The sequence below is a fragment of the Hesperophylax consimilis genome, chromosome 1 (assembly GCF_061612785.1).
Source record: "Hesperophylax consimilis isolate HC1 chromosome 1, BYU_Hcon_1.0, whole genome shotgun sequence".
NCBI classification, from domain to species: domain Eukaryota; kingdom Metazoa; phylum Arthropoda; class Insecta; order Trichoptera; family Limnephilidae; genus Hesperophylax; species Hesperophylax consimilis.
In genome coordinates, this window is record NC_142836.1 from 14,786,461 (window position 1) to 14,798,493 (window position 12,033).

The following is a 12,033-nucleotide window of genomic DNA, read 5'->3' on the forward strand; positions in this document are numbered from 1 at the left end:
TTATTATGATGCCGAAAAGACTGCTTTTAAATAATAAAAAATCAAATACCTTACTTATTGCCTTATCACGTCTACCTGTGATTTTATGATCCGAAAATCCTTCAAGTTTTACGAAGTAAAAGCACGTGCTATGTAAATGAAAAACAAAATAAGCGACACCAAGTCCAAAGTGAAACGATTATTTTAAAAATCTTAATATTCTGAAACTGAAATCCTAAATTTTGCATTCACACTTCATGTCTTCATGTCTTCACTATTTCTATAATATGTACATAATTATAATATTTATGTTGGTGTATTTTCTCTTATACAGTAGCTACGTATTTAATCTCGTGATGGCACATTCTGGTTATCTACAGATTTTACCCTTTTATATTGATAAGATAGAGTTACATAATACAGTGGAGCATGTCGTGTGACGCCAGCAAAATTAATTGAACAAGTTAATCCGGTACCTGATTACAAGGGTGACATGTTGTTTTGTTCACCAACATTTGGAACACTTAATTACTAAAACGTAATACGCTAAACCACACTCTTTTTCATTATGTGATCTCATCCGGGGATAAACGATAATTGTTATTTAATTGCCCAAGTATTTTCATTAAAACTTAGAGCTAATTCCGCCCGCTGCACGTTTTAATCCAGCCCGCGGGCTTACAATCGATTTAACATTTCAAAGTTTTAAATAAAGTAAATTAAAAATAATTACTCATTAAACGGCAAATTAATTGACTGCAAAATCTTCTAAATTTTTAAATACACAATACAGGCAAATTCTTTGTGAAACAAAAAAGAAAGTATTGGATTAATTAAATGGGATGTAAGGTTAAGTTAGATAACAAGGTCCTGTGTACAAACTTATGCTTTTAGTATCGTACGTAAGTCCGTCGGTTAGACAAGCTGTCATCGGCTGCCACAAACACGTCACTCTAGGCTCTTTTTTTGCTTTTGAGATCTGCACAAATCATTCTAGAGAAAAAAACAAATTTAATGAAGTTTATTTCCTTTCGCATGTACTCAAAGATCATTTATTATTTCAATAAATACAATTATTCACCACGCTTTACAAATAAAATAAAGTGAGACAGCGAACGCAGAAAAATATATTCTTTGAGTGGCTCTATCTCTTTTTAATGCGTTCCGTTTAGGGTTGCCAGCTCCCGTTTTATGAATTAGAGGATTTGATACGATTAAATAAAGGACATATGATGAAAATAAAGGACATCAATATTTTTTTAGTAAAATGCTGTTATGGTATCAGTAATTACATTTATTAATAAAAAAAACAATGTTAATACACAATGTTAATCGAAGCCAAGTAAGTAGTACGACCTTAATTAGTCATTTTGCATTCAAAGTAATAAATAAAGTTAATATTTAGTATTACTTTTGGCTGCTCTGAGAGCTTCTTCGTTTTCTATAATGAAATTATAAAATTGTTTGCATTTCATGTTAGTTCGACTTTATTTGTAGTTCTGCTTTTACAGTATCAATATTTAACTTATTTCAGTTTTTGGTCAACGTATTCGTACACAAGGAAAAAATCCTTTCGTCTTGGGCATTAGAAACGGGGATGGAAAATAGTAATGTATTATTTTTAGCAGATTCTTGTTTTCATCCGTAGATTTGTGAATCTGAATCCAAATTTCAAGAACATTTTCACACTTCTTATCGTCTATAATTTTCGTCAGGAGAGGCTTTAATATACAGAACGCGCGCGCGCCGCGCCCGCCGCCTCGCAGCACGCGAAATCACGCTGATTCATTTATTTTTTCCAAATTAAATGACAAAGGATTGTCCTCTATTGAAGATTTTAAATTAGAGGACCACATCAATTTTTAGGTCTGAAATAGAGGACGTCCTTTAAAATAAAGGACGTCTGGCAACCCTAGACTTCTGTTCATTTAGCTATGTTTGATTATATTTTTAGCCATTTCACTATCATTCATTCGTACATTCAAAAAATTCGTTCTGACTTTTCTTTTCTCGAGCGTTTCGTTATTTGATTTCAATCTGTAAACGGGGACGTGCCATATTTTTTGTTCTTGCCTAACAAAATAAAAAATAAATATGGAACTGGTTGCAACCATTCTAATTTTTATTCCATTTTATTTCATATATTTTTTTTTGTTTACACTTTAAACAAGTTCCAATGCTTAAAAAGTGGTAATTTTTTTAATTGTGTATAAGTGTTAAGTCTTCCTTGTTCAAATTATCTAAATTAACCTTCTAAAATATCCTGCACAACACATGTGAACTCTAATCTTGGGGGACATCATATACATCACTTGTGAAAACATAAAAACATTCAATAAAAAGTAAAAAAAGATTACCTTAAAAAGTAAACTTAAGTTTTGAAATAATCGCTTAACGATTGTTTTCGCAATCTATATGAGAATAGGTAGGCATATATTCTCAAAGACATGGATGGGAAATCTTAATATCAAATCAATCTTGCAGTTGTCTTACCTACCCAATGTATCCATCCAAATGTCCCTATTAATGGTGCAATTGTTGCAAGATGTCAATAAAGTGACAGAATTCTCATTTGGTGCTCTGCAGAGCTCAGTGCATAAATGAACCACTTGATCGATATCTTCGGGCTTTTTGTATGAAACAAATTGGTCCTTAAAAACCATAGATATACCAACATATAGACAGTACAGTTCTCATTCGGAGCCTACTTATTATACTTTACACCAATGAAAAACTCTGAAAGTTTATTCCATAGTTTTTCGGAATTTTTCATTGGTATATATAGTTGTTTGGCAACAATATTTCCAATTCCAATTTTCGGTCGGCGTTATACCCACCTTGCTCAGTATAAAATAATACCTTACACAAAGAGGATTCATATATACCTAATGAGTATAATATGACCATAATTGCGGAATACAATATTGTGAATTTATATTTTAACAGTCATATTTTGAGTAAAGCTTCAAGAATCTGGCAGACTTTGTGCCCCAGCTGTGACGGGTGAGTTCCTTATTTTCTATACTCTAATCTGGGCTTATCTCGTATTCCAGAAGCCCCGGTTAAAACATTGAGGAATACTGTCCATCTGGTTTAGCGGATGAATAAAAATAGATTGATAAATAATCAGTTATAATTAGTTCAAGTTTATTCAGAAAATAATTCATAAAACTATCACCTGGTATTCCAGAAATATACTAAAGATTTACATGATATAGTATGGAGAATTTTGGTATCACCCTTCTGGTTGTTATTTTTGTTTAATTAAAAAATAATAAGCTTTTCTTGGTCCATATTTATAATGAACACTGTGGAAAATGAGAACTGCTAATTTATTAATAATCTTTTCAAATTATTGGTAATCCGGTAAAAAACGGTTTTGCAGGCCTTAACGAATGAATTAACTGGTTTACGAATATAAATATATCGGAACACGTGTTCATGAAAATCCAAATATTTTCGATTTATAAAATATGTATTGTGTATTATATTTATTTTATTTAAGTTCATAAAACAGGCATGGTGCCCAAAAATTTACATACATGGATGTTTAAATACATAATAATAACAAAATGATAATAACAAAAATAGTAACAAAATGAATAAGCTAAATATGCAGAAGTAAATAACAAATAAGAATGGGTAAAAGGTAAATACAAATATTTTCATAAACGATTTGTTATTGTCACACCTGTACTGGTGAGACACTGATTAGGTAGGTACAATGTTGCTTCTCTTTAAATAAAGGGTAAAATTAAATATAAATAAATTAAAAACATAATGGTAAATTTAAATATATTATGGGTCATGGTCGGGAAGTGGTTCAATTTCCACAGAAGATTTGCATTCTTGCACCACGGAAACAAAATCGTATCTCAAATAGATGTTTTCAAAAAAGAGTTATATATCAACACATCTGCACAAGAGTTATATAGCAACACATCTGCACAACACATCTGCAACAAGAGTTATTATCAACACATCTGCCCTGATGATGGACACTGCAATGCTGTCCGAAACGTTGGCTAAAGAAGGAGTTAGCGCAACACGGCATAACACCCCAAAAACAAATAACAAAAATACTTTTGGCCGTGAAAATCTTAAATCATATTTTACCTGGAATGGTATAGCGAAGAGTCCAATGACGATATCCGCCAGTGCGAGGTTGGCGATGAAGCAGTTGGTGACGTTTTGCATGCGGCGGGAGGTGGCCACGATCCACATGACCAGAGAGTTGCCCACCACCGCCACTACGGAGATGCTCCCGTAGAAGAAGGACAGCAGCGCTATCAGCCCGGCAGGCACATCGTACAAACTCTCTGCGAAATTAATTAAATCAGTGCTCAAGTGTGAATGACTGGGACACACGATCAAGTTTACCGTCCAATTTGTGTGATACTTAAGGATTGATCTAATTTGCAGTTCTTCTATAGTGGCTACACACATTCTATTATATTTGAACTGACCTTAGTTCATGTGAGATCACGTCTTTGAGTGGTCGCGGCAATCTTTATAGTACTGTCACAGGACGTTTGACTGCGTAATTTTGACTGAACTGACGAATGCGCACACACACATTCAAGAATGCATGTTTCTTAAAGATTGATCAAGTTATACTTGTCATGCAAATTGATCAAGCCTGAAGTGTGGTGCAAAGTCGATGGTAAACTTGATCGTGTGCTCGGCCATTACTTTACTATGACCTCCAACCGCTGACAGCTTCACCATAACCAATATTTCAGAAACGTGCGTCGTTTATGTGAAAGGCGAGAAAAGAGAGCTTACTGCGGAACGCTAGATATAACCATAACAAGGAACTCGCCAGCAAAAGAGCGCCTGATTAAAACAAGCGAGCGGTTTTTTGCTCTATGTATTTACATTTTCATCTGCTCTCGACTTGCACACAGCTTATAGAAATAAAAGGTAGGCAAATTAAATTATAATGTCAACATATTAATCGGAGACATAAACGCCTTTCAAAGGACTGCGGGGCACTTCGAACAGTTATTTTGTTGTTGTTCTTTTAATATGTTAAGACGCGCATGAGATTTGCCATATCCTTTGTCTCAGGGCAGTCATGCTATGTATCCCATAAAATATTGCTTTAAAAAAAGCAAAACTGTTTTAATAACAAATTTATTCGTGGGCTCAATCTCGATGGAAAAACACGGTATTTTGATGATATGTGTAAAAACCTAGCATAACTCAATTTTTCCATAAAATATACGGATATTTCATCGAACCAAAACAATGATAGGTTTTCCCGCATTTTGAGATATTATAATGGCTTACCGTATTCCCGATTCCAGTCAATACTAGAATTATTGCCCCTATCTTGGATATTGTTGAGAAGAGATCGATTAAAGAAGAAATCAGCCAGAAGCGATACCTCAGTCACATCTATTGGCACAGTTATTGAACTGTTCAAACGGTGATAGGTCATGGTCTGAAACAAAACAAACAAAAAATAGGATATACACTCCGAGTTCACACGAGGACTATATACAAGACAATACAATATTATTAATGCAACAATTCGACCGTAGTTCAATCGTGGATAACACTTCAAAACGGCGGTACGAGCGAGATCGCGAAAAATGTTAGGTCTTGTATACCAAGCCGTATTATATTGTTCCATTTACGCTACATTTTTAAACCGATATACGAGTTCGTTAAGCGCTGAGAGCCGATTAGTACCCGTGGAGCGACTGCCTATTATTTTCCTACAGTCTTGTCCAAAGAGTATGTATACGAGTATTGTCTAAGCGCGTTTACATGCGGACAATAGGGCCGGACGCGGTGGTGGGGGTAATACATTGTTCAGCGGAGATAGCCTTTCCGTCTATCTCTAGGACAATGCTTTGGTTCATTGTCCTGTCCTCCAAACTTTCGTTCACACTAGGAAAATGGGGGCAAAGCAAGGACAATATAACATTGTCCTGTCCTCATGTTAACTAGGCATAAGGGAACCTTGATTGTGTAGTTTGTACAGGATGGAAAAAATGTTATTCTTAGTAAATATTAAGAAGCTAAAGAATGAAACAAAAACATATAAATAACGGTGTTTTTAAACGTCTTAAAACAATAATCTTTTGACAGATTGAGAAAATTGCAAAGTAATAAAGTAAGCACAAAGGATCAGTCAAGATTTTCTCAGCTGAAATGAACCTATTAATTTTTCAATGAGCTACAAATATTTTCACGTAAAAGGCAATTTAGCTTTAGTTGCGTATCTACAAGGGAATAATTTTGGCGAACGAATCGGTTAATCCACGAATTACTTTTTTGGATTTGGAAGAATTCAATTCGCTTAAGTATTCCGGTATCCAATTTTGAATCTCATTATTGGTTGAATTTAATAATTATGAAAAAGAGTTCCTATCGCGTTTTGGAACAAATATTGTTAGAATTATTGTCGGAATTATTGTCGGAATTGGAGAGTTCTACTCGACCGTCTGGAGCCAGTGAGCCAATGGCATCCACGATTGATGTTATGAGGCTAAAGTAGTGGGAAGAAGAATGAGATGGGGAAGAGGAAGGTGGCGAAGAATGAGTTAGATTACATCAAGGTGACTTCTGTGACATAGACGAAAGATCTATGACGCCGGATCCAGAAGTAGCCAATTCAATATCTGCTGCTGTTTAAAAAAAAGGTGATTTTAACTTTTCTGCAGTTTTCTGACAATTTTTTTCTCAAAGGATGTATTTTAATTTTGGTTTTAGTAGAATGAAAAATAATAATTATAAACGAGCTTGCAACCATCTGCAGATACAAAACCAATTCATTTAATTATTTAACATGATGCTTCCGGGTTAAGTAATTATCTCTAATCTGCAATAAACCATTAATTAATGAATTTAATGAAAGAGGACCGTCATGTAATTTTTCAAAATATTATATTTATTCTTCTATAATAAGGATACTTTCAGCTTCAGTAATGTAATAATTTACAACATTTACTACTTACTCGACAAGAAAGATGCATATTATTTTCCAAGTTCTTTATTTAAGAAATATTTGTGGAATAATATTTAAATGGAAAAATCCAACGTCATATACATGAAAACCTTTCGTTCTTGGAAAAGGGGGATATTAAACGGCAAAAAAATACTGAACTGTTCATAAAATTACCCCGTCAAAGTTATAAGTAAACAAGTAAGTAAATAATATTTTACGTAAAAAATAAGGATATTTTAAAACATAAAAATTTGACATTCACAAAAGGATTTCCTTATTGCAAAATGATTTGATCCTACTGTTTAAAATGTTATTACTTATTATTCTCCGTGTAATTGGAATTAACGGGCAGCCAGTAATTAAAACAGTGTTTTCATCGTGATACAGGTCTGACAAGATATGAAAGCAGTAATCGACAGTTGCAAAATACAATACTTGGAGAAATTGCGTAGCATTTCTAAATTGGAATAGTGATTTTCTGTAAAACACGACTAACGAATGAACGCCATTTACTCTTACAAGAAAAGTTCTCTAAGAAGACTCAAAGAAAAGTTCTCATGAAATAAATAAACCTAGGAACTGCGATTTTTTTTTTAATTAGATGAATTTATAAATCCTCATTTTAAAAATCCTTAAAATGGTCATTCAATTTGAAAAGCGGGTAATGGTACCGCTACCCCGGGAACCATGTATTGAAAAACTAACATCTCTGACATAGGTCACCCCAAGTGGTTCACTTAGCAGGGGTGCTTAGTTCGTGGGGTAAGGTTTGTCTGGATCTTGGTGACAGATGCCTTTGCCCACTAAATGCGTGAAGAAATTAATTGAAGGAGACGTTTCGACCTCTCCAGCAGGACTCTCAGAACATCGCCTTGCACAGCAGTGGGAGGGATTTTTTTTTTTTTTTTTTGGAATTATTTTTTATTTTTAATAATAAGTTTACATGGTACATAATTCATTTTACATCTTGGGTTTTTTTACTACTCTTCCATTGAAAGCATTTGCTTGTGTATGGAAGGGGAGTGTACATAAATGTTGTTGTTAGTTAGTACTTAGATAATTCATTGTACATAAATGTATGTTTGCTGTAGTATTTTTTTTTGATAGTAGTGAAGGATAATATATTAATATAATAAATTTTAATAAAGAAAGAAAGTTATGGAAAACTAAGGATATTTGTGAGATTAATTAAGTGACAGTAGTTTTTTTTTTCAGAATATTTTTAAAGTGTCTCTTGACAGAGAGCAGTATTTGGGTTTTATCATTAATGCTTCTGATTTCTTCTGGTAGACGATTGAAAAAAGTTCTTCCCTGGTAAGTATAATGATGTTGTGCAAAAGACGTATTTAGTTTTGGGCATAGAAAAACATGTCTAAGTCGCGTTCTGTTTTCATTTAAAAATTGATATTTATCTTTTTCTTTTATAATTTGGATTAATGAGTTTTTAATATATAGGTCTTTAAATGTAGGTACTTGAAATTCTTCAAACAGGCGTTCTGTTGGGTAGTCAAAGGATTTTTTTAATATAATTTTAATAATTGTTCTTTGTATAATTTCAATTGGAAGAAGGTTACATTTATACGCGGATCCCCAACTAATAATAGCGTATTGTAAAGTGGATTGAACTAAGGCATAGTAAATTAAATATAGATTTTTTATCGACAGAAAGTTTCTAATTCTTAAAAATATATATATTAATTTTCTAATTTTTTTTACTACTTGACATATTTGTTCCTTCCATTTCAGATTTTTATCAATAATTACTCCTAGATATTTAATTTCATTTGTTGTTTTTAGTACTGTACAGTTTGATTTGCAATAGTTTTGGCTGTGAATTTTAGTATTATTATGTATGACAATGTTAAAATTTTTAGGAGTATCATTTGTATGGATTGCAAATGGAATTACAAATGTCTTTTCATTATTAAGTGACAGTAAATTGGTGTCGAAAAAATTCTTGAGCGTGTTGATGTCTTCTGTGGCCTTTAATTCTACTTTTTCCCAAGTCTTATCACTTATTATTAATACTGTATCATCGGCGTATGACGTGATTTGACCATGTAAAGGTTGAAAAAAAATATCGTTTACATATATAGTAAATAGAATTGGTCCAAGCACTGTACCTTGGGGGATTCCAAAGCTTGTAATCTCTTGATCACTTTTAACACGATTGATTTTTAAGTGTTAAGAGTTTGAAAAATACATAATTTTAATAATCAACAAAATATATCGATCAATAAGGCTTTCAGAGGTTAATCAGTTTTCGGAGATTAAGGCATCAATTATTTATATAATTACTGTTAAAGATTAAATTACGCATCTTTTTTTTGTATACAGAAATAAGTGGAATGTTCTTTCATGTGCAATTATCTTACATTACTCAAAGCTAAAACCAGCTAACATTACACAAAGAAAAACAGGAAGTTTAACAAGGCTTATTTTCATTTATTTTTACGTTTCTACTTGAGAGTTCAAGATGTCACCCGATTGCAACACAATTTATATTATAAGAGTAATTTATTGATTTGACCTTGCACTTTTGGTCTTCTATAACGAATAAAAATGTACCATTTTTGATTTGCCGCCAAAACGACATGTTCGTTTTTATTCATAATGACACTGTATGGCTAACTGTATGACAATGTAAGTAAGTTGGAACTGTTTCATAATGTCCGGTTTTATATCGTTTTCGAAACAAATTAATATTCAAATGACGTGTTTTCAGTAGCCACAATCGTAATCAGAAAAATACATTTTAAATCTTTCTCACATTTTAACGGTATTCATAGTTTGTGAAAATACCCGATTTTGTCTACATTTTTAACATTGTTCAGACACCACGATTTCCCTAGATTTTTCCTTTTATAATAAGGCGGAATATTTCTCTCTGTCGAATACGTGAAAAGGGTCTTAAATTTCTCTTTTATTAAATACGAGGACAAGCATGTTGATCGCATTCTTGCTGCTTGCATTAGTAGCAACCAATGGTTTGCACGATAGGTTCAAATTTATTAAACGTATTCTCAAAAAATATGTTTGCGTTATTTTTACAATCGACATTTTTTTCTTATATCTCTGTTTGTCGTCGTGTTTTATATTGCTTTCATAAATAAAATTATTTCTGTAATCCTTGTAAGAAACTCATTTAAGCAGAAGTACTCCCTTCTTTAATTTACAAGAATACTCCCGATTAATTATAAGACGTAAGGAAACAAAAATAATGTTAAAAACCGCATTTTATCCTTTTTAGATAAAATAAACATCTATTTACAAAGTAAGTAATCTATATACATGCTTTACAAAACTATACACTCTAAAACTTCTACAAGTGTGTGTGCTAGGCCACCGATATGTTCCTTAAAATCTCATATCAAACTGAAAAAAAAATCTTAAAATCACTGAATAGTTCGTCTACAAATTATGCCCGAAATTTTTACTGGGCATGCAACTTTTTTAAGAAACGATCATTTACAACATTACAATACAACGAAAATAGATTTATTTACTTGACATGTATTTTTAAAATACTAGTGAATTCAGCTACTTTGCCTTAAGAAGTACAAAACGAGAAGATTGAATTCAAATAAATTATTATGTTATTTGCATAAGAATATCTACAAAAAATTGTTTCAAATATCGACAGGTATTTCAAAGGAATTTATTTTTTTCTTATAAAGCCTTGTTCCCGTTTAAGAGGTCGGTAGATAGGTAGGTACCTACTGTTCTAATATATAAATATATTTATTTTTTAACGCCATATAATGGTTTTTACAATACAGTGATAATCGAATTACAAGCGTGCAGTGGTAAACAGGATAATAATAGCAATAAGTTAAAGAACAATTAATGTGTTAACTAAAACACTATTGCAAGTGATGCAGTTATTAATATAAGTGCAGTAAGACAATGCAAATTAAAAAGCAATATATACCAGTGTAACAATAGTTGAACTACTTTATACTAGCTTTGTATAAGACCTGTCGTAATTCGAAGTATGAGGTGTCTATGATAATAGTTAGTAGTGAGTTTATTGTTACCCAAAAAATTAATTGTATTTAGTGAGTAATGTAAAAGGGTTTGATGGAGTCCAATGGGTGGAAATTCGATAGGATCGGAAAATGGCAGATTCATTAAGAGCCTGACCCTTTGGTAAAGTGTAATCAGCCGATGTGATTTAAGTCATTTATAAAGATTAGGAAACAATTAAACAAGAAAATCAATTTCCAAACAAATTTATGTGGTTACGAACTAATCAATGTGCAAACTAATTAATAATGGGGGTAATTTAACAATCAAAAATAAAAGTCGTTCCAACTTATTTAACTATGCATACTAGCTTCGGTAATTAGTTACATTCGATGTGATAATTTATTACTTTTTGTTAGTTTGACATCACTTATTTTAAATATATAAACAGGCCGTTTAGTCGCAAATATAACTATTTAGACATAAAATAAATTGTCACCCACGTAATAGCTTTTTGCTGAATAAGGTAAAATGATATTCTTCGTGAATTTTTTTTGGTTCGGCACCTTTTGAAAAATTTAAACAGAACTGAATATTTTTACATTTAAACGAATACAGTTTTAATTTGAGATTTTCACCGACAAAAGTATCATAGTGATTTATTTTTGAGGTATTATGCCGCGTTTTGAAGAATACAGTTTTATTAAAATCTCATTACGTATTCTGAAAAAGACAGAAAAACTTAACAAGCAATGGGTTTAACAAGAAAGCTTTTAACTTTTAAGCAATCTCATTAACATTTAAATATTTTTTGGCCCTTTATATATATAATACATGATAATGTATGCCAGCTTATTTGTAGTTGACTACTTAGCATTAACACTACGTAGGGTTTTGTAAAAAATTAAGAAATTAAGAGTTAAGATGTTTATCATTGGTAAGGAGCCATCAAATACTCTTTGACATACACACATAAGAGTGTGCGATATCACACATCTAAATCACATTAGAGCAACCACGGGGGGAAATTTAAATGATTTTCTATAACACAACATTTAACAACAACAAAACAAACAAGTTTAAACCCAATTTTTGTTATACCGTAGATCGTTTAATTTTATTTTTATGTA

The 12,033-nt window shown here is 32.0% G+C and overlaps 1 protein-coding gene across 1 annotated transcript in view; it reads right to left on the bottom strand.

The window, feature by feature from the left end:
• The window catches only part of LOC149426329 (RYamide receptor-like), a 180,029-nt gene that overhangs the window by 95,691 nt on the left and 72,305 nt on the right, over nt 1-12,033 (bottom strand). Inside the window, exons 2-3 of the mRNA XM_089636425.1 lie at nt 5,272-5,425; nt 4,096-4,298 (exon numbers count right to left, since the gene is read on the bottom strand). Of these exons, the coding sequence (XP_089492551.1) occupies nt 4,096-4,298; nt 5,272-5,422 (354 nt within the window). The 5' untranslated portion in view covers nt 5,423-5,425. The remainder of the gene's footprint in view (nt 1-4,095; nt 4,299-5,271; nt 5,426-12,033) is intronic.